This window comes from Pongo pygmaeus, chromosome 1 (genome assembly GCF_028885625.2).
Source record: "Pongo pygmaeus isolate AG05252 chromosome 1, NHGRI_mPonPyg2-v2.0_pri, whole genome shotgun sequence".
Lineage (NCBI taxonomy): Eukaryota > Metazoa > Chordata > Mammalia > Primates > Hominidae > Pongo > Pongo pygmaeus.
Window position 1 is genome coordinate 120644535 of NC_072373.2, and position 23599 is coordinate 120668133.

The 23599-nt window shown below is 43.8% G+C and overlaps 1 protein-coding gene across 3 annotated transcripts; it reads left to right on the top strand.

Annotated features, from left to right (window-relative positions):
* The first annotated feature begins 908 nt into the window (after nt 1-908).
* TAF13 (TATA-box binding protein associated factor 13) lies at nt 909-14960 on the top strand. 3 transcript variants are annotated; one of them, XR_010126216.1, is made up of 5 exons: nt 1311-1440; nt 2288-2366; nt 11199-11296; nt 12735-13292; nt 14383-14960. XR_010126216.1 is itself a non-coding variant. In XM_054474494.2 (4 exons), exons 1-4 carry the CDS (start codon nt 1414-1416, stop codon nt 12903-12905), a joined length of 375 nt encoding a protein of 124 aa, XP_054330469.1. In that variant the 5' UTR covers nt 909-1413; the 3' UTR covers nt 12906-14960. The 3 variants fall into 3 exon arrangements, 1 of the variants encoding a protein (XP_054330469.1); XR_010126217.1 differs by having other exon boundaries at nt 12735-13263; nt 14401-14960; XM_054474494.2 differs by having other exon boundaries at nt 909-1440; nt 12735-14960.
* The last annotated feature ends 8639 nt before the right edge of the window (nt 14961-23599 follow it).

A 23599-nucleotide genomic window follows, 5' to 3' on the forward strand; every position in this document is an offset into this window, starting at 1 on the left:
GCAAACTCTGCCTCCCGGGTTCAAGCGATTCTCCTGCCTCAGCCTCCCGAGTAGCTGGGATTACAGGCGTGCGCCACTACGCCCAGCTAATTTTTGTACTTTTAATAGAGATGGGGTTTCACCATGTTGGCCAGGATGGTCTTGATCTCTTGACCTTGTGATCCGCCCGCCTCGGCCTCCCAAAGTGCTGGGATTACAGGCGTGAGCCGCTGCGCCCGACGGCTTTGTGTTTATTAACAAAGATAGGTTCAACTCTCAGATAATTAGTTTTCACTCACTGAATGTTCAGCAGGACATTCAGAAATCGTGTGTATTACGGGATTTTCTTTATGTAGCATCATCTGTTACACTGTAGGACACTTATATTATATCCCTAGCTCTGGCCTTCCAATGCCTGTGGTTTTCCCAGCCATTGTTCTGACCAAAAGCCTTCCCCGGTGGACACACGGTGGCTCACACTTGTAATTCCAGCATTTTGGGAGGCAGAGGGGGGCAGATCGCTTGAGGCCAAGAGTTCCAGACCAGCCTGGGTGATGTGGCGAAACCCCATCTCTACTAAAAATACAAAAATTAGCCGGGCATTGGTGGTGTGCGCCTGTAATCCCAGCTACTTGGAGGCTGAGGTGGGAGGATGGCTTGAGCCCAGCAGGTCTAGGCTGCAGTGAACCCTGACTGCACCACTTCACTCCATCCCGGGGGACAGTGAGGCTGTGTCTCAAAAAAACAAAAATAAGGCCGGGCATGGTGGCGCACGCCTGTAATCCCAGCTACTCGGGAGGCTGAGGAAGGAGAATCACTTGAACCCGGGAGGCGGAGGTTGCAGTGGGCCGGGATCGCGCCACTGCACACTTCAGCCTGGGCGACAGAGTGAGACTTCGTCTCAAAAAAAAAAAAAAAAAATCAAAAAACCTTCACAAAATTTTAAATGCTTAGTCTCGGGACACCATCTCTTGGAAATTTGTGATGAAGCACAGTATCCCCAATAATTAACACAGTGCTTAGAAACAGTGGAACTATGAATCTTTAAAATGATTTAAAAGCATATTTGTCTGATAAAGGACCGCTGGCTAGCCCTCCTATGATCCATAGCTTCGCAGTCCCCAAACAGGAAGCCGTGATTCAATACGCAGTAGCAAATTTAGGGTGACAACGAGATACACGCCACCTACCCCGTGATTTCCTTTTCTTTGTTAGTTTTCAATTCCTTCGGGATTACAAGGAGGCGCTCCGGCCTCCTCCCCTAGAGACTGTCCCATTTCCGGCGCTAGGCCGGAAAGCACCACCGTCCTCCCGCAGGCTGCAGCGGGCTAGGCCCAGCTCCCGCCCCGCGCGTCACCGGAAGTGAGGCGGTGGAAGTAGTATAAGTAGCTGGGAGCCAGCCGGCGGGACGCAGTGGGTTGGCGGCCTGGTGAGATGGCAGATGAGGAAGAAGACCCCACCGTGAGTGACCATCTCTGTCCAAAACCTCTCTTTTCTTCACTCCTTCGGGCTCAGTAGCGGAGGCAGAGTTCAGGATCGGATCTGCTTGCCTTAGTGAATTCAGCGGACAGAGTTCGGGGATTTCACGCCCTAAGGATTGATCGTTTTAGAAAGTGGGGAAGGACATGAAGGAAGATTAGGTTTTGTGACCCCTTTCCCCTTGATTTTGGTCTGTATTTGCCGACACTGAAACACGTACAACATCATCAGAGGTCAAAACTAACATCTATTAGGGCTTACTATGAACCAACAGTTCAATTGTTAACAAAACTGTACTTACTGTGAAGTAATGGGAAAAGAATGCATTGAAAGTCAGACAGCCTGGATTTCAAAATTTCCATTCTCTCTGAGCAAGTTATTTAACTTTGAACATCAGTTTTCTTGTTATAAAATAGGGTTACGGGCTTACTTAAGGAACGTTTTTAGCACTGTATAAGCAAATGCTTAGGAAATATTAGTTTTGCTTACTACAAAGTCTACAAAGGTAGACTTTGATTCAGTGTCAACTGTTTAACAGTAAAAATAGGCCACCTTAGTTGTTTAAAAATAAAAACTATGGTCATTGGAACTCTTACAAGTAGAAGCAGTAGGATTATTAGTTAGGAACATTGTAGAAGCCATTTTTGCATGAGTTGGAAGTTGGACTAGATACATAGGCTCCTTCAGTGCTAAGGTTTCGTGTTTTTTTTTTTTTTGCTGCTTCCTTTGGCTTTCTGGCCTATGTTGAAAAGGAAAAAAAATGTCATTATTAAAATATCAAACGCAAGGCAATTATTTGACATTTCTATGTATACATTTTAACTTCTAGTTTGAGGAAGAAAATGAAGAAATTGGAGGAGGTGCAGAAGGTGGACAGGGTAAAAGAAAGAGACTTTTTTCTAAAGAATGTAAGTAGTATTTGACAATGATTTTGTTATAGATGATGAAAACTTTTGGACATGTCCTTTCAAAGTAGATTTATTGCTTTGAATGTTTCCCTGTAGGGACAATATTCTCAGACTAGCCTATCAAATTCTGTTTAACTTTTGAATCAGATAGTACCAATCCTAACCCCAATTGTGTGTGTGTGTGTGTGTGTGTGTGTGTGTGTCTATAAATTGCTTTTTTTTTTTTGAGACGGAGTCTCGCTGTGTCTCCCAGACTGGAGTGCAGTGGTGCAATCTCTGCTAACTGCAAGCTCCGCCTCCCGGGTTCATGCCATTCTCCTGCCTCAGCCTCCTGAGTAGCTGGGACTACTGGCGCCGGCCACCACGCCCAGCTAATTTTTTTTTGTATTTTTAGTAGAGACGGGGTTTCACTGTGTTAGCCAGGATGATCTCGATCTCCTGACCTTGTGATCTGCCTGCCTCAGCCTCCCAAAGTGCATGGATTACAGGCGTGAGCCACCACACCTGGCCTATAAATTGCTTTTTAAGTGAGCAAATGTAATTAGTGTTTTAATTTAGGGCAGAAGAATATACCTCCATTAGTTTTCCTCTTGCCTTTACAGCAGTAGAGAGGCTTCTTTGACTGTAAGCCACAGGTAATAATGGATCCTGCAACAGGTGTTGAGGGAGAGTAGCAAGTGAGTTGGGGCTTGGGCTTTGGACTAAGGCCATGAACAAAGTAAGAAGGTGGTGAACAGCTGGGTGCAGTGGCTCACATCTGTAATCCCAGCACTTTGGGAGACTGAGGCAGGTGGATCACTGGAGGTCAGGAGTTCGAGACCAGCCTGGCCAACATGATGAAACCCTGTCTCTACTAAAAATACAAAAATTAACCAGACGTGCTCGCTTGAACCCAGGAGGCAGAAGTTGCAGTGAGCCAAGATAGTGCCACTGCACTCTAGCCTGGGTGACACAGCAAGACTCTGTCTCAAAAAAAAAAAAAAAGAAGGTGGGTGAATCGTGTAAGGCATTATAGTGACATGGAGGCTAGATGCAGTGGCTCACGCTTGTAATCCCAGCACTTCGGGAGGTCAAGGCAGGCAGATCGCTTGAGCCCAGGAGGTCAAGACCAGCCTGGGCAACATAGTGAAACCCTCTCTCTACAAAAAATACAAAAATTAGCAGGGCATGGTGGCATACCCCTGTAGTTCCAGCTACTCTGGAGGCTGAGGTGAGAGGATGGCTTGAGCCCAGGAGGTGGAGGTTGCAGTGAGCCCACATTGTACCACTGCACTCCAGCCTTGGTGACGAAACCAGACCCTGTGTCCAAAATAAATAAATAAACAAATAAAATAAACAATGACATGGAGATTATAATGTATTGATTCTCCATCCTACCCCCTCAGTAGACAGTTTTGACCCTTTTTGGCAACACGAGGAAGGGAGAGCTGCTGCTAATACTGATGGTCCAGGCCAAGCCCTGGAACACAGCATGAGAATGTGCTCTCCATCTCCCAGTCCTGGGTCCTTTATGTAAAGTTATATCTAAGTATTGAGAGATGAGGCCACACAGATTGATGAATATGATTTATTTAGGCTGGGTTATATGTGAGCAGTTCCCAAATGCCCTTGAAACTACAGGGTCAGTATATCTTTTTTTTTTTTTTTTTTCTTTTTGAGACAGAGTCTCACTGTTGTCAGGCTGGAGTGCAATGGCGCGATCTTGGCTCACTGCAGCCTCTGCCTCCTGGGCTCAAGCGATTCTCCTGCTTCAGCCTCCTGAGTAGCTGGGACTACAGGCACATGCCACCACGCCCAGCTAATTTTGGTATTATTAGTAGAGACAGGGTTTTATCATGTTGGCCAGGATGGTCTCGATCTCTTGACCTTGTGATCCGCCGTCTCAGCCTCCCAAAGCGCTGGGATTACAAGCATGAACCACCGTGCCCAGCTTCAGGGTCAGTATTTTTTTTTAAGAAAAATTATTTTCTTAATTTTTATTTATTTTCTTAGAGACAGGGTCTCACTCTTCTATCACTGGGCCTGGAGTACAGTGGCATGATCATAGCTCACTGCAACCTTTAACTCTTGGGCTCAAGTGATCCTCCCAACTCAGCCTGCTGAATAGCTGGGACTATAGGTACATGCCACCATGCCCAGCTAATTTTTTTTTTTTTTTTTTCCTGAGATGGAGCCTTGCTCTGTCACCCAGGCTGGAGTGCAGTGGCGTGATCTTGGCTTACTGCAACCTCCGCCTCCTGGGTTTAAGCAGTTCTCCTGCCTCAGCCTCCCGAGTAGCTGGGATTACAGGTGTGTGCCACCATGCCCGGCTAATTTTTTGTATTTTTAGTAGAAACGGGTTTCACCATGTTAGCCAGGCTGGTGTCAAACTCCTGACCTCAGGTGATCCGCCCCACTCGGCCTCCCAAAGTGCTGGGATTACAGGCGTGAGCCACCGTGCCTGGCCACACCCAGCTAATTTTTGTATTTTCAGTAAAGACAAGTTTCAACATGTTGGCCAGGCTGGTCTCAAACTCCTAGCCTCAAGTGATCCTCCTGCCTCAGCCTCCCAAAGTGCTGGGATTACAGGCATGAGCCACCACACCCAGCCAGACACTCTTTTATTTTTTAAACATCCAAATCCTTTTCCATATTTCGTTTCCTCACTAATGCTGACCATTTCTTATTTCATTTCTCTGATGCTCCTTATACCATTATGTGGTTTTACTTATTAGGTCAGCATAAGAAGGGGATCCTTGTACCAGAGCATCCAGAGTGATGTTCAGTTGGTTGTTAGCAAAGACCTTTGTTCCACTGAGATTACTTTGTGATGACAGGAATTTGGAATCTTCAGGCTTCTCCTTATCTTACCTGAATATTCATAGAGGTTACTGACGAAAGATCTATTCTCCTGAAACTTTAAAAAAAAAAATTTGGGGTGGACTGGGTACAGTGGCTCATGCCTGTAATCCCAGCACTTTGGGAGGCCAAGGTGGAAGGATCACTTGAGGTCAGGAGTTCAAGACTAGCCTGGCCAACATGGTGAAACCCCTTCTCTAATAAAAATACAAAAATTAGCTGGGCGTGGTGGTGTGTGCCTATAATTCCACTACTCAAGGGCTGGGCTCAAGGGCTGGGCTCATGCCTGTAATCCCAGCATTTTGGGAGGCTGAGGTGGGCGGATCATGAGGTCAGGAGATCGAGACCATCCTGGCTAATATGGTGAAACCCCGTCTGTACTAAAAATACAAAAAATTAGCTGGACGTGGTGTCACAAGCCTGTAGCCCCAGCTACTTGAGAGGCTGAGGCAGGAGAATAGCTTGAATCCAGGAGGCGGAGGTTGCAGTGAGCCAAGATCGCGCCACTGCGCTCCAGCCTGGGTGACAGAGCAAGACTCCCTCTCAAAAAAAATTCCAGCTACTTGGGAGGCTGAGGCCCGAGAATCGCGGGAACCTGGGAGTCAGGGTTTGCAATGGGCCTATAGAATTTCAAAGCATTCTCTGGCATTTCTTTATGCCTTTATAGACCCTTTAACCAAATACAATATACATACTTCCCATATAATAAATTTCCCTTTTCTAGTGAACTATATTTTCCTTCTGGTGAATTCTGCCCATCAAAATGTTAGTGACAAAGTATCTTCCTCAAAATATTTAAACAAAAACAGTAAAATTACAATGGAGAATTCTGGAAGACACCATGTTAACCAAGTGATCAAAGCATCACTAATAATATACAGTATATTGACATTATGTACCCCTGATATGATGCGTTAAGAGGACACATCACACACAAAAAATAAAAGTTTTATTTAAAAAAAAAACAACTTAGATACAATTCCTCCTAGTAATGTGTAACTTCAATCTAATCGTGAGAAAACATCAAAGAAACCCAAACTGGGGACAGTCTACAAGATAACTGACCAATATCTTCAAAAGTGTCAAGGTTTTTGTAAACAATGGTTTCATTAAAAAAAAAAAAAGTGTCGCTGGGTGCGGTCGCTCATGCCTGTAATCCCAGCACTTCGGGAGGCTGAAGCGGACAGATCACGAGGTCAAGAGAACGAGACCAGCCTGGCCAACATGGTGAAACCCCATCTCTACTAAAAATACTTGCTTGAATCCGGGGCTTATTGAATTTGGGTTTCTTTGATGTTTTCTCATGATTAGATTGAAGTTATTCATTACTAGGAAGAATTGTATCTAAGTTTTATTTTTTTTAAATAAAACTTATTTTTTGTGTGTGATGTGTCCTCTTAACGCATCATATCAGGGGTACATAATGTCAATATACTGTATATTATTAGTGATGCTTTGATCACTTGGTTAACATGGTGTCTTCCAGAATTCTCCATTGTAAGTTTACAGACATTACTGACGAAAGATCTGTTCTCCTGAACCTTTAAAAAAAAATTTGGGGGGGACTGGGTACAGTGGCTCATGCCTGTAATCCCAGCACTTTGGGAGGCCAAGGTAGGAGAATCACTTGAGGTCAGGCATTCAAGACCAGCCTGGCCAACATGGCGAAACCCCGTCTCTAATAAAAATACAAAAATTAGCTTGGCGTGGTGGTGCATGCCTATAATTCCACTACTCAAGGGCCGGGCACGGTGGCTCATGCCTATAACCCCAGCACTTTGGGAGGCTGAGGTGGGCGGATCATGAGGTCAGGAGATCCAGACCAGCCTGGTCAACATGTTGAAACCCCATCTCTACTAAAAATACAAAAATTAGCTGGACGTGGTGGCCCGCACCTGTAGTCCCAGGTACTCAGGAGGCTGAGGCAGGAGAATCGCTTGAACCCGGGAGGCAGAGGTTGCAGTGAGCCGAGATCACACCACTGAACTCCAGCCTGGTGACAGAGAAAGACTCCGTCTCAAAAAATAAAAATAAAAAAAGAAAGCATCAAGGTTTTGAAAGATGAAAAAGTCGAGGAACTATCGGATTAGAGGGAACTAAGGAGGCATGACAACTAAATAGTATGGGAACCTTAAACAGAAAAAGGACATTGGTGGAAAAACTCGTAAAATCTGAATAAAGTCTGTACCTGTACCGATGTTAATTTCTTAGCTTTCATGACTCCCTATGGTTGTATAACATGTTAACATAAGGGGAAGCTGGATATAGGGCATATGGGAACTGTACTATTTTTGCAACTCAGCTGTAAATCTAAAATTATCTTTTTTTAAAAAAAGGCAAAAAAAAGTACAGAATCCAAAACAGAACGATAGGAACTATTGGCTCCTGTGTTTGTTTTTTTTCTCCTGTTTCTGGACCTAAAGACTTGCCAGTGTAAAACCCTAGGGATAGTCTATCTCAGGCTGGTTTCCAAGTCACCCTTTTCTTCTGTAGGCCTGGTCTACTTTCTTCCCTTTGTACTTCTACTAGTTTTTACTTCTTCTAAATAGAGGAATTATTCTTAATTTACTCATTTCTTCCTTTAGAAGTATTCTGTGAGTATCTTTTTTTAAAAAAATAAAACTTAGATACAATAAATTGTGCAAGTCTTAAGTGAACAGCTTGCTGAATTTTATGTATGCTATGCAGTCGGCTCTCTATATCCATGGGTTCTGCATCCATGGATTCAACCAACCTTGGATGGAAAATATTCAGGAAAAAAACTGTGTCTGTATTGAATATGTATAGACTTTTTTTCCTTGTCATTATTCCCTAAACAGTACAGTATAACAACTATTTACATAGCATTTACATTGTATTAGGTATTGTAAGTAACCTAGAGATGATTTAAAATATACATAGGATGTGTTTAGGTTATATGCAAACACTATGCCATTTTATATCTGGGATTTGAGCATCTGCAGATTTTGGTATCCACGGGAGGTCCTGGAACCAAGCTCCCAAGGATACTAAGGGACAACTGTATACACGTGCACACATACACACACACTCACACACTTGTAATCACTACTAAGATCAAGATACAGAACACTTCCAGCATTTGACAGCATTTCTTACCATTTACATATACCCCTTTGATAATCTGATAAAAGTTATAATTATTCCCAGAAAAATGCCCATGTACAGATAATGTATAAAATTTTTCTGGATGATTTCAGGGTAGTCTCAAGGACTTCTTTTTTTATTTTTTGAGGCAGTCTCCCTCTTTCGCCCAGGTTGGAATGCATTGGCATGATCTCGGCTCACCGCAACCTCTGCCTCCTGGGTTCAAGCCATTCTCCTGCCTCAGCCTCCCAAATAGCTGGGATTACAGGTGCGTGCCACCACGCCCCCCTAATTTTTGTATTTTTAGTAGAGACGGGGTTTCACCATGTTGGTCAGGCTGGTCTCAAACTCCCGACCTCAGGTGATCCGCCCACCTTGGCCTCCCAAAGTGCTGGAATTATAGGCGTAAAACACCATGTTGGCCTTCAAGGACTTCTTAAAGCTTGTCTCTGGACTGGGAGTTTATAGGTGATAGGATAAGAACCTGTGTGGATCTCAGTTGGGTGTGGTGGCTCACACCTGTAATCCCGGCACTTTGGGAGGCCAAGGCAGGAGGATTGCTTGAGTCCAGGAGTTCGAGACCAGCCTGGGCAACAAGGTGGGACCCTGTCTCTACGAAAAAATAAAAATAAATAAATAGTTAGAAACCAGTTCAAAAACAGCCTAGGCAACATAGCAAGACCCCTGTCTCTAGAAAAAATTTAAAATGGCTGGGTGTGGTAGCTTATGCCTGTAATCCCAATAATTTGGGAGGCCAAGGCAGGCAGATCACTTGAGGCCAGGAATTCAAGACTATCCTGGGCAACGTGGCAAAACCCTGACTCTACTAAAAAATACAAAAAAAATAGCGGGATGTGGTAGCGCATGGCTGTAATCCCAGCTACTTGGAGGCTAAAGCTCAAGAATCTCTTGAATCCGGGAGGTGGAGGTTGCAGTGAGCTGAGATCGTGCCATTGCACTCCACCTTGGGTGACACAGTGACACTTCTGTTTCAAAAAAACCCCACATATTAGCCAGGCATAGTAGCATGTGTCTGTAGTCCCAGCTGCTCACGTGAGCCAGGGAGGTTGAGGCTGCAGCAAGCTGTGACTGCGACACCACTCCAGCCTAGGAGACAGAGCCAAGACTGTCTCAAAAAAGGAGAGCAAAAAAAAGAATTCACATGGATCCTGTCTGCCCTAAACTACAACTACCAACAAGCACGATGCTGTTGTGGGTATGAGTAAAGACTCGAACCAGATCAGCTGGGTTCAAACTCAGGTTCCATCTCTTACTAGCTTTGTGACCTTGGGTAAATCAGTTACTGCAGTGCTTTAATTTTCTCATCTATAGAGTGGGGATAATCAATAGTATCTACCTTAAAGGATCATTGTGAGGATTAAATGAGTTATATATGTAAAGAACTTAAGACAGTACCTGGCATATAATAAGGGCTATATATGTTTTATCTTTTGGCAGTTATTTTTATTTCTCTGTATTAGACTTCTCTCTCTTATTATTATTATTATTATTATTTTTGAGACACAGTCTCCCTCTGTCACCCAGGCTGGAGTGCAGTGGCGCGTTCTCAGCTCACTGCAACCTCTGCCTCCTGGATTCAAGCGATTCTCATGCCTCAGCCTCCCGAGTTGCTGGGATTAGAGGCATGTGCCAACACCCCCAGCTGACTTTTGTGGGTTTTCTTTTAGTAGAAATGGGGTTTCACCTTGTTGGCCAGGCTGATCTCAAACTTCTGGCCTCAAGTGATCTGCCTCAGCCTCCTGAAGTGCTGGGATTACAGGCGTGAGCCACCATCCTGGCCTACGCCCAGCTAATTTTTGTGTTTTTTTTTTGTAGAGACAGGGTTTCGCCATGTTGCCCAGGCTTGTCTCAAACTCCTGAGCTCAAGCAGTCTACTTGCCTGGGCCTCCCAAAGTGCTGGGATTATGGGCGTGGGCCACTGCACCCGACCTAGACTTATCTTTTGCATTTCCTATGGTTTCTTCAGATGAAGCCTGAAAGGGCTTTGCCAACAGTTGTATTGATATAGGAAATGTCAAAATTCCTTGTAGTAAGCCCTCTGCTTTCACATTTTGAGTACCCTGTTTCTTCCCATAAGAACAGATTTGGGGCTGGGCGCGGTGGCTCACGCCTGTAATCCCAGCACTGTGGGAGGCTGAGGCAGGCGGATCACGAGGTCAGATCATCGAGACCATCCTAGCTAACACGGTGAAACCCCTTCTCTACTAAAAATACAAAAAATTAGCCGGGTGTGGTGGTGGGTGCCTGTAGTCCCAGCTACTCGGGAGGCTGAGGCAGGAGAATGGCGTGAACCCGGGAGGTGGCGGAGCTTGCAGTGAGCCGAGATGGTGCCACTGCACTCCAGCCTGGGCGACAGAGCGAGACTCCGTCTGAAAAAAAACAACCAGCAAACAAAAAAAAAACGTACTTGGAGAACTTTCTCTCATGTTTTTTCCCCTATGGTAGTATCAGTAAAGAGTCTGCCTTTTTTCCAATGCCCCACTGCCATGCCCACACACAAAAACCACCTCTAAAAAAGCTAAGCTGTTGCTGTCTGTCGTGTCCCCTGCCAGAGTTTCCTACTTAAAGGTGTTCTGCTGGGGGCAGGGGCTGGTAAGTAGATGCTAGAGATTAGGAAAAGACTGTTTACCTTAAGGTTCAGTAGGTGGGAGGAAGGAAGAATTTGGTTGGAGGCTACATGGGAACAGTTGGTCATCAGACTGTTCTTAAACCTTTTACACCAGAATCCATACTTGGAGATAACAAATACAATGTAAATATGTTTTCGTATCAATATTATCTATAACTTGGTTCATTTCTAGTTTATTTTTTTAAAGTATCAAATTGTTAAATCTGTAAAAGTAAACAAAAGTGATTGTTCTTTTACAGTGCGATGTATGATGTATGGCTTTGGGGATGACCAGAATCCTTATACTGAGTCGGTGGATATTCTTGAAGATCTTGTCATAGAGTTTATCACTGAAATGGTAAGATCCTTTCCTAACTGGTCTTAGTTAATTGAAGAATAGATTTGAAATATTAAACTTTAGGTAAGACTAGAACTTATGGCATCCCTTTGAAATAAGCTATCCATTTGAGTGCTTGTTTGTAGAAGTTACTGGTTACTATTTATCATTAAGGATGGAGGTTATACATATATATTCTATCCCCCCTTTTTCCTTTTTTTTTTTTTTTTGAGACAGAGTTTCATTCTTGTTGCCCAGACTGGAGTGTGCAGTGGCGCAATCTCGGCTCACCGCAACCTCCGTCTCCCGGGTTCAAGGGATTCTCCTGCCTCAGCCTCCGAGGAGCTGGGATTACAGGCATGCACCACCACGCCCAGCTAATTTTGTATTTTTAGTAGAGACAGGGTTTCTGCATGTTGGTCAGGCTGGTCTCAAACTCCCGACCTCAGGTGATCCGCCAGCCTCGGCCTCCCAAAGTGCTGGGATTACAAGCGTGAGCCAATGCGCCCAGCCTCTTCCATTTTTTATAAGGATATAATTATAAAATCCTTGAATAAAATAAAAATATTACCTATAATACCATTATCCAACATAGGTTTATTTTTTTCCCCTCCTTTTCCAGTATTTAAAGATATGCAATGTTTTTTTGTGTGTGTGTCTATGTGTGACAGGATCTCACTCTGTTGCCCAGGCTGGAGTGCAGTGGCATGATCATTGCTCACTGCAGCTGAGACCTTCCAGACTCAATTGTTCCTCCCACCTCAGCCTCCCAAATACCTGGGACTACAGGCATATGTCACCGTGCTCTGCTGATTTTTGAATTTTTTGTAGAGACGGGGTCTCACTATGTTGCCCAGGTTGGTCTTGAACTCCTGGGTTCAAGCAATCTACCCCCTCAGCCTCCCAAAGTGCTGGGATTACAGGCATGAGCCACTGTGTCTGGCTCAATGCCGTATTATTAAGTATTTAGCTTCTATTTTTTAATCCTTAGAAATAATGCTATGATAGGTCTTTGATTTTGCACAGGTGAGTGTATAATGACAGGGGATGAGATAGAGTTATTTGATTTTTAGAAAACCCACCAATATTTATTGGGTATTAAGATAGAGGAGGACACAAAGCATAAATGAAATGGGTGGGTACACAAAACTATAAAATTATTTTATACAAATGACAAAATCTACGTATATCAAAAAACAAAAAAGGAACAATAAAGTTGACAGCTTTCATGTCCTTAAGATTTTTTTTAAAGTGCCTGTGAAGCATAAAGGGGAACATTGCTAATAATCCATTAGAAAATAGACAAAGGACATGAGTAGAAAGATAATTCACAAATGAATAGCCATAATAATAATAATAAGAGAAAATCTTCTACCTCACTTGCAATTAATAAATGCAAATTAAAACAGTAAAATATTAGATTTTAAAAATTTAAATGTAATATGTTTCTTTGTAATAGACTCACAAGGCAATGTCAATTGGAAGACAAGGTCGAGTACAAGTTGAAGATATCGTCTTCTTGATTCGAAAGGACCCAAGGAAGTTTGCCAGGGTTAAAGACTTGCTTACTATGAATGAAGAATTGAAACGAGCTAGAAAAGCATTTGATGAAGCAAATTATGGATCTTGACACTTTGTAGTTTCTGAAAATTACCATCTGGGGAAACCATATATAATAATTGTATATTTTCTAAAGTAAGGTTCTGATATCCAGCCATGTAAATGAAAGATGGAGAAACACAAAGTTTTCAGCCTTTATTTTTATGCCTTTGATTTTAGAGTGATATTGGTACATGTAATTGCCTGCCTTTGTATTACCATACTTGAATTACTTACTGGGTTTTAATGACCACACATAAGTCAAAGTACCTTGCAAACCATGCCGTTGTTCTGACTTTTGACTATTTAAAGGATAAAGTAGTATTTATGTGTTAGGTATGTTTATGCCCTTGTAAGCTATATTGTAGCTTTTGTTTTTGTTTTGTTTTGTTTTGTCTTTGAGACGGAGTCTCACTATGTTGCCAGGCTGGAGTGCAGTGGCGTGATCTCGGCTCACTGCAAGCTCCACCTCCCAGGTTCAAGTGATTCTCCTTCCTCAGCCTCTTGAGTAGCTGGGAAGTACAGGCGCCTGCCGCCATGCCTGGCTAACTTTTTGTATTTTTAGTAGTGACGGGGTTTCACCATGTTAGCCAGGATGGTTTCGATCTCTTGACCTCATGATCCACCCGCCTCGGCCTCCCAAAGTGCTGGGATTACAGGCGTGAGCCACCGCGCCTGGCCTACTATAGCTGTTTAATATGTGAAATCTAAATGGCTTTTTTGACTTGACAGCTCAGACTTATACTTCATGTATTCAGAAGTTTTTAGATAACAACTAGTTTATTGTCTAGTTCATTATTAAAGGTAATGAATTAGGCCGGGCGTGGTGGCTCACACCTGTAATCCCAGCACTTTGGGAGGCTGAGACGGGCAGATCACTTGAGGCCAGGAGTTCCAGACCAGCCTGGCCAACATGGCAAAACCTCACCTCTACTAAAAATTAAAAAATTAGCCAGGCATGGAGGCATGCGCCTGTAATCCCAGCTACTTGGGAGGCTGAGGCAGAAGAATTGCTTGAACTCAGGAGGCAGAGATTGCAATGAGCCGAGATGGCGCCACTGCACTCCAGCCTGGGCAATAGAGTGTGACTCTCTCAAAAAAACAAAGATAATGAACTGGTTTGCATTTCTTTTAAAGAGATGATAGAGGGAAATATAGTTTTTTGTAAGAATGTTTATCTCTCTTAAAAGATAAACTGTTTTAATTTTCTTCAGATAACAAGTTATTATTATTTTTTAAGAAAGCAAGTTTCACCGGCCGGGCGCGGTGGCTCCTGCCTGTAATCCCAGCACTTTGGGAAGCCGAGGTGGGTGGATCACGAGGTCAGGAGATCCAGACCATCCTGGCTAACACTGTGAAACCCCGTCTCTACTAAAAATACAAAAAATTAGCTGGGCGTGGTGGCGGGCGCCTGTAGTCCCAGCTACTTGGGTGGCTGAGGCAGGAGAATGGCATGAACCCGGGAGGCGGAGCTTGCAGTGAGCCGAGATCGCACCACTGCACTCCAGCCTGGGCGACAGAGCGAGACTCTGTCTCAAAAAAAAAAAAAAAAAAAAAAAAAGAAAGCAAGTTTCACATGAATAATGCTGTGTTGGAAGGCTTTTTGATTTAAAATCTTCTCGGATTTATAACATCCTGTTAAGTTTTAGGAGAACCCGTTTTCCCAGATCAGATTCAAGCTTCTAAAAATAAATGCTTTCAGTAGCAGGAATGGGTTTGCTTAAAAAGCTGATGGCAGGGTAAGCATTTGGGTTAGTGTTTTATTAACATATTTGTAAGTACTTGTTCATTGTGGAAATGTGTCCTTGACTAAAACCATATGTGGCTGTGGAAACCATGTTTGTAGTTCTGGATACACAGGTTTTGTGTGTATTTACTCTATGTATTAAATTATTATTGTCCTTAGTTTAAAGTAAGGATTACAATTGGATTTAAGTAGATCACTGAATGTTATTGTTTATGAAACTTAACTTTTTGTGTGCTGCTTATAAACATGATCTATAAATCAGTGCTTGGGAAAATTTTACTTTCTTAATCTACTGATACAGGAATAAAATATGAACAATTAAACAGGTTGATCCTTGAATCTGACTGATTTGTGATTTTTTTTCCTCCCAGAATATTATACCCATTATAATTCTTGCTGCTTAGTCTAGCTGAAAATTTTTTTTATTTCAGTGCGTATCTGAGTGAATCTTTTCATTTAAAAAAGCAGGACTGGGCACCGTGGCCCATGCCTATAATCCTAGCACTTTGGGAGGCCTAGGCAGGAGGATCTCTTGAGCCCAGGAGTTGGAGACCAGTCTGGGCAACATAGAGAGACCCCATCTCAACTAAAAATCAAGGCCAGGCACAGTGCCTCACACCTGTAATCCCAGCACTTTGGGAGGCCAAGGCAGGTGGATCACTTGAGGTCAGGAGTTCGAGACCAGCCTGGCCAACATGGTGAAACCCTGTCTCTACTAAAAATACAAAAAAATTAGACAGGCATGGTGGCATGCCTGTAGTCCCAGCTGCTTGGGAGGCTGAGGCGAGAGGATTGCTTGAGCCCAGGAGTTGGAGGCCAGCCTAGGCAAGCCCCATCTCTGTAAAAAAAAGAGCCAGGCACAGTGGTTTCCGCTTGTGGTCCTAGCTACTCAGGAGGGTGAGGTGGGAGAATCACTTGAGCCTGGGAGGTCAAGGCTTCAGTAAACTGCTCACTCTGTCACCCAGGCTGGAGTGCAGTGGCACAATCACTGCTCACTGCCTCGACCTCCTGTGCTCAAATAATCCTCCCACCTCAGCCTCCCGAGTAGCTGGGACTACAGGCATGCCTGGCTAGAGAAGCTATTTCACTGTGTTGCCCAGACTGAGTGGGGCTTTGCGTTAAGACTATGTTAGGTTGCAAGTGATATAACTTAACTCAAAACTATTAATAGCATAAACATGGAATTTATTGGCTTACCTAACCGAAACATGGGAAAGGGGATGGAGCTGAATTTAGGGTTGACTGGATCTAAGTACTTGAGAAGCAAGACTCTATCTCTCTGTCTTTTATCCTAATTTTGGTTTTATTCTAAGAGTGGCAAAGGAACATGATGGCCAGCAGTTCTAGGGTTCCCTCCTTACAACTCCAAATTGAAGAAGCTGCTTTACTTCGTAATAGAGGAAATTCCAAGCAAGGATTATGACGATCCGAGCTCTGCTTATTTTCTTCCTGGACCAGTCACTATGGCCAGGAAGAAGTTGTACTATAGCCCGGATCTCATGCCCCACTTGTGGTAAAAAAGCTTGGAATGGGATTGGGATACTAGATACTGCCATTAGCAAAAAGGGGAAAGAGGCTCGGCGGGCTGACTTGATGCATGAGCTTACTTATTAACTTCAAATTCTGGTAGTACGGTGGCATGGCTGTCTTCCAGTATTTAGAGCTGCACTGTGTAAATGGTAGCCACTAGCCACATATGGCTATTTACATTTTAAAATGAAAAATTCAGCTGGGTGCAGTAGCTCACACCTGTAATCCCAGCTTTTTAGGAGGCCAAGACAGGCAGATCACTTGAGGTCAGAAGTTCAAGACCAGCCTGGCCAACATGATGAAACACCATCTCTACCAAAAATACAAAAATTAGCCGGGTGTGGTGGCACGTGCCTGTAATCCCAGCTACTCGGGTGGCTGAGGCAGGAGAACTCAGGAGGCAGAGGCTGCAGTGATCCGAGATCGTACTACTGCACTCCAGATTGGGCAACAGAGTGAGACTCTGTCTCAAAAAATAAAATATTTAAAAAATGGTAATAAAATGAAAAATTCACTTCCTTAGTTGCGTTTGCTATATTTCAAGTGCTCAAAAGCCTTATGGTAAGTGGGTACAGCATTGGACAGTGCTGATATGGAACATTGCCATCATCACAGAAAATTCTTTTGGACAGTGCTGATCTGGAGTATATATAGGTGTTCTCTCCTAAATTAATTCACTTTTTTTTAAACTTCCTATGGAAAATTTCAAGTATACACAATAATAGTGTAACTAGCCCCCAGCTTCAACAAGTAACCAACTTTTTGCCAATTTGTCCTATCCCCCTACCTTTAAATAATTTTTTTATTTTTAATTTTGGACCTTGGTTTCAGAACCCTTACCTTTTTTAAGGTAGGGGGGCAGTATTATTTTAAAGCAAATCTGGCCGGGTGCGATGGCTCACGCCTATAATCCCAAAACTTTGGGAGGCCAAGGCAAATGGATCACCTGAGGTCAGGAATGCAAGACCAGCCTGGCCAACATAGTGAAACCCTGTCTCTACTAAAAATACAAAAATTAGCTGGGCATAGTCACGGGAGCCTGTAATCCCAGCTATTCGAGAGTCAGGCAAAAGAATCCCTTGAACTCGGATGGTAGAGGTTGCAGTGAGCCAAGATCGCACCGTTGCACTCCAGCCTGGGCAACAAGAGTGAGACTCCATCTCAAAAAAATAAAAAATAAAAAGCAAATCCCACACATCCCTGTATCATTTCATCTATAAATGCTTCAGTACATATTTCTTTTTTTTTTTTTTTTTTTTGTGACATAATCTCACTCTGTCACCCAGGCTGGAGTGCAGTGGCGCAATCTTGGCTCACTGCAACCTCCACCTCCTGGGTTCATGCGATTCTCCTGCCTCAGCCTCTCAAGTAGCTGGGAGTATAGGCATCTGCTACCATGCCCAGCTAATTTTTGTATTTTTAGTAGAGATGGGGTTTCACCATGCTGGCTAGGCTGGTCTTGAACTCCTGACCTCAAGTGATCCACCTGCCTCGGCCTCCCACAGTGCTGGGATTACAGGTATGAGCCAATGTGCCTGAGCTTCAGTACATATTTCTAACAAAGTTTAAAAAGCCCAAATAGTATTACCATATCCTATCAAAAATTAACACTAATTCCTCAATATTCCATCTAATACCCAATTCCTGTTAATTTTTAAATTTTTTGAAATAGGGTCTTGCTCTGTTGCCCAGGCTAGAGTGCAGTGGCATGATCATGGCTTACTACAGCCTTTGCCTCCTGGGTTCAAGCAGTCCTCCCACCTTAACCTCCCAAGTGGCTAGGACTACAGGTGTGCAACACCACAACTGGGTAATTTTTTAAATTGTTTTGTAGAGAGATGGGTCTCACTGTGTTGCCCAGGCTGGTCTTGAACTCCTGGGTTCAAGCAATCCTCCTGCCTTAGTCCTGCCAAAGTACTGGAATGACTGCAGGCGTGAGCCACAGTGCCTGACGCCAAATCCCTGTTTAAATCTTGCTGATTTGTCTCAACATATCTTTTTTGAGTGTGTATATTAATTTCAATTGTTACTATAACAAATTACAGCTCATTTAGTGACTTAACACCCATTTATTATTTAACTAGTTCTCTAGGTAAGAAGTTTGACCCTAGCCCGGATCACAAGGTCAGGAGATCGAGACCATCCTGGCTAACACAGTGAAACCCCGTCTCTACTAAAAAATACAAAAAATTAGCCTGGCATGGTGGTGGGCACATGTAGTCCCAGCTACTTGGGAGGCTGAGGCAGGAGAATGGCACGAACCCGGGAGGCAGAGCTTGCAGTGAGCCGAGATAGCGCCACTGCACTCCAGCCTGGGCGACAGAGTGAGACTCCATCTCAAAAAAAAAAAGAAAGAAGTTTGACCCTAGCCTTACTGTGCTAAAATCAAGGTGCTGACACAGTTGTGTTCCTTTCTGGATGTTCTAGGAGACACCTGTTTGCTTGCCTTTTCCCACTTGTAAAGGCTACATTTCTTGGCTCATGTTACCCTTCTTCAAAGCTAGCAATGTTGCATCTCCCTGGCCTGTGACTCCAGCTGGTGAGGATTCTCTGTGATATCGGACCCACCTGGATAACCCAGAATACTCTCCCCATTTCAAGGTTCTTAAGTTAATCATGGAAGCAAAATCTCTTCTTACCACGTCAAGCAACATATTCTCAGGTCCTGGGAATTAGGATGTGGACTTTTTTTTTTTTTTTTGAGATGGGGTCTCGCTTTGTGACCCAGGCTGGAGTGATCATAGCTCACTGCAGCCTCCAACTCCTGCCAAGCAATCCTCCTGCCTCAGCCTACTGAGTAGCTAGGGCTATAGGCAACACACCACCATGCCTGGCTAAAGGAAGTAGACATCTGTGAGGGGTTATTATTCTGCTTCCCACAGTTTCTTTGAAGTAGGATCTAAACAAGGTGTCACCCATTGCATTTGTTTGGTATGTCTAAATTTCTTTTAATCTATAGTAATTCCCTCCAAGCTTTATGGCTTTTTGTTGTTGTTGTTGTTAGAGACAGGGTCTTGCTCTGCCACTCAGGCTGGAGTGCAGTGGCAGGATCATAGCTCACTGCAGCCTTGAACTCTTGGGTTCATCATCCTCATGCCTCAGCCTCCCAAGTAGTTAAGACTACACTGCACCTGGCTAATTTTTTTCTTAATTTTGTAGAGATGGAGTCTCACTATGTTGCCCAGGCTGGCCTTGAACTCCTGTCCTCAAGCCATTCTCCTGCCTCAGATTCCCAAAGTTCTGGGATTATAGGCATGAGCCACAGTGCCCAGCCTCCAATTTAAGTGAAGCACTCTCTCTTTTTTCTTGAGACCGAGTCTCACTCTGTTGCCCAGGCTGGAGTGCAGTGGTGTGATCTTGGCTCACCACAACCTCCGCCTCCCAGGTTCAAACAATTCTCCTGCCTCAGCCTCCTGAGTAGCAGGGATCACAGGCGGGTGCCACCATACCCAACTAATATTTGTACTTTTTTAGTAGAGACAGGGGTTTCGCCATGTTGGCCAGGCTGGTCTCAAACTCCTGACCTCAGGTGATCTGCCTGCCTCAGCCTCCCAAAGTGCTGGGATTACAGGCGTGAGCCACCATGCCCGGCCGGAATTGGTATTCTTGAATAAAAACTGTAATAGTGTAAGTGTAGAAATTTTAAAGTGGAGGAAAGAGCTCACTTGGCCTGTCATCAGTGGAGAAAGGTGCTGCCTGGAGAGTCATCTGGCCATTTTCCAAGAGACTTTGGGAGGTTGCATTACTTGAGTGAGTATACTATAGTCCAGAGCCAGAGTTTGATTTGCAGCATTGCAGGCTTAGAAACTGATTTCATCAGCAAATAGCACATTCATCTCTCTGGGTGCGCTCACAGAATACAAACTTATAAGACCAATGTATGAAAACAGATACCAGTTTATAGATGTAAGTAAAACTTGCACCTATATAATTAGCACATTCTTCCTTCTCTAGACATACACATGTAGGAAATGAAAACAAAATTATGAGGGTGAATGACAGTGAGGGGAGTTACATGAGTGCATCGTCTAGAACAGTGGTCCCCAACCTTTTTTGTACCAGGGACCAGTTTTGTGGAAGACAGTTTTTCTATGGACTGGGGTGAGGGTGATGGGGGGTTGGTTTCATGATGATTCAAGTGCATTACATTTATTGTGCACTTTATTTCTATTATTATTACATTGTTTTATTTTTTTACACACACGCCTATCTAATTTTTTTAATTTTTATTTATTTATTTATTTATTTTTGAGATGGAGTCTCACTCTGTTGCCCAGGCTGGAGTGCAGTGGGGTGATCTCGGCTCACAGCAACTTCTGCCTCCCAGATTCAAGCGATTCTCCTGCCTTGGCCTCCTGAGTAGCTGGAATTACAGGTGCCTGCCACCACACCCGGCTAATTTTTGTATTTTTAGTAGAGACGGGTTTTCACCATGTTGGTTAGGCTGGTCTCGAACTCCGGACCTCGTGATCCGCCCACCTTGGCCTCCCAAAGTGCTGGGATTACAGGTGTGAGCCACTGTGCCCTGCCTAATTTTTTTTTTTTCTTAAAGAGATGAGGTCTTGCCATGTTGCCCAGGCTCATCTTGAACTCTTGGACTCAAGCCATCCACCCACCTCATCCTCCCAAAGTGCTGGGATTACAAGTTTGAGGCACTGCACCCAGCCTAAAACCAAGAACTTTTTAAAGTCCTGCCTACATCACAGAACATACCCATTTCTCTAGGTCTGATTTTCTTACAGTCCCCATGTTTTCCTTCTTGCCACAAATAGATACTGGAAGTGTGGATGATCAGGGAACAAAGTGTTAAATGTGTTGTTGAAGGCTGCTGCTTTTCCTGAGCCCTTGTAAATGACTACATGAGCTATTCACACCATTAAATTATGCGATAGGGCAGTCTGGGCAACATAAAGACCCCATCTCTACAAAAATAAGAAATAAAATTAGCCAGGTGCAGTGGCATGCCCTTGGAGTCCTAGGTACTTGGGAGGAGTGGTCCTAGATGGGAGGATCACTTGAGTCCAGGAGTTCGAGGTTACAGTCAGCTATGATTGCACCACTGCACTCCAGCCTGGGCAACAAAAGGAGACCCGATCTCAAAAAAAAAAAAAAAAAAAAAAAAATCTGTGCCTAGTCCTGTAAATCTAGCACCTCTGGAAGCCAAGGTGGGAGACTCGTTTGAGGCCAGGAATTCAAGATCAGCCTGGGCAATATACTGAAACCCTGTCTCTTACGAAAAAAGAAAAAGGCCAGGCGCAGCAGCTCACCTCTTTAATCCCAGCACTTTGGGAGGCCGAGGCAGGCAGATCATCTGAGATCGGGAGTTTGAGACCAGCCTGACCAATATGCAGAAACCCCGTCTCTACTAAAAATACAAAAGTAGCCAGGCATGGTGGCGCACACCTGTAATCCCAGTTACTCGGGAGCCTGAGGCAGAAGAATTGCTTGAACCCAGGAGGCGGAGGTTGTGGTGAGCTGAGATCACGCCATTGCACTCTAGCCTGGGTAACAAGAATGAAACTCCATCTCAAAAAACAAAAAACCAAAAACAAAACAAAACAAAAATTATGGGATTGGCTCAAGGAAAACATTTTCATATATTGAGTATTTATTAAACACCTATTGTATCTGAGACAGCATAGGTACCATTTTGCTATGTGGTATCCAGATAAGTGGAATTCTTTTTTTTTTTTTTTTTGAGATGGAGTCTCACTCTGTCACCCAGGCTGGAGTGCAATGGCATGGTTTTGGTTCACTGCAAGCTCTGCCTCCTGGGTTCAAGCGATTCTCCTGCCTCAGACTCCCAAGTAGCTGGGACTACAGGGTTGTGCCACCACACCCGGCTAATTTTTGTATTTTTATTTTTGTATTTTATTTTATTTTTGAGACGGAGTTTTGCTCTTGTTGCCCAGGTTGGAGTACAGTGGTGCAATCTTGGCTCACTGCAACCTCCGCCTTCCGGTTTCAAGCGATTCTCCTCCCTAGCTAATTATTGTATTTTTAGTAGAGATGGGGTTTCACCATGTTGGCCAGGCTGGTCTCAAACTCCTGACCTCGTGATCTGCCTGCTTCGGCCTCCCAAAGTACTGGAATTACAGGCATGAGCTACCACACCTGGCCTAATTTTTGTATTTCTAGTAGAGACAGAATTTCACTATGTTGGCCAGGTTGGTCTGGAATTCCTGACCTCGTGATCCACCCGCCTCGGCCTCCCAAAGTGTTGGAATTACTTTGGGCGTGAACCACCACACCTGGCATTTTTTTTTTCCAAGACAGAGTCTTGCTCTGTCACGCAGGCTGGAGTGCAGTGGTGCAACCTCGGCTCGCTGCAACCTCCACCTCCCAGGTTCAAATGATCCTCCTGCCTCAGCCTCCTGTAGCTGGGACTACAGGGGCACGACATCATGCCCAGCTAATTTTTGTAGAGACAAGATTTCACAGTGTTGGCCAGGCTGGTCTGGAACTCCTGACCTCAAGTGATTGCCCACCTCAGCCTTTCAAAGTGCTGGGATTACAGGTGTGATTCTGATAAGTGGAATTCTAAAGTTAGAAATAGGGCTGGGTGAGGTTGCTCATGCCTATAATCCCAACACTTTGGGAGACCTAGGCAGGCAGATCATTTGAGCCCAGGAGTTTGAGACCAGCCTGGGCAACACGGCAAAACCCCGTCTCTACAAAAATTAGCTGTGTATGGTGATGGGCACCTGTAGACCCAGCTACTGAGGAGGCTGAGGTGGGATGATCGCTTGAGCCTGGGAGGCGGAGGTTGCAGTGAGCTGAGATTACACCACTGCACTCCAGCCTGGGCAACAAAGCAAGGTCCAGTCTCAAATAACTAAATACAATGAAATAAAGTAAGGAGCAAATTTCTTATGTGTTACCAGTAGATTGATAGGAGTTCCTATTTGAACTTTTGTACAAAATCTCATGTTATTTGTAGCACTAAGACTTCCATGTATAATACTTTATTATGGTTATACATAATATTATGATTATTTCTGCTTACACAGAGAACCTGGTAGACTGCCTTGATATCATTGGGTACATTCTTTTAGGATCAGAACAATTGCTAAAGCAAAAATCATTTTTCAATTTGTATTTGCATGGCCATTTTAGATAAATAACTGAAATTTTATTGGAAAGAGTCTGTATAGTCACTGACCAAACTCTAAAAGAAATGCTTATACTATACTTATTTTTTCTGAAATAGGGTTTTCGTAAGTATTTTGGAGGCGTATGAACTTAAAAGACACCAATCAAGACTTGTTTTGGTGACTATGACATTTCTTCCATCTTTATAGGAAGTTCTCCCAAATGGTCACAAGCTTATTACTGGAAACTTTCTAACCTTATCCTAAAACACTTATCTGAAATTATGATGCTTAATGTGCTTTATGTATTACCAACATTTCCTAACATTTAGTTTCCCCTTTTAAAAATTTTGATAA

Coding starts and splice junctions, on each gene's coding strand:
- TAF13 (XM_054474494.2), top strand. CDS start 1,414: ATGGCAGATGAGGAAGAAGACCCCACC. Junction 1,441..2,287: donor ATGAGGAAGAAGACCCCACC/GTGAGTGACCAT, acceptor TTTAACTTCTAG/TTTGAGGAAGAAAATGAAGA. Junction 11,297..12,734: donor TAGAGTTTATCACTGAAATG/GTAAGATCCTTT, acceptor TCTTTGTAATAG/ACTCACAAGGCAATGTCAAT.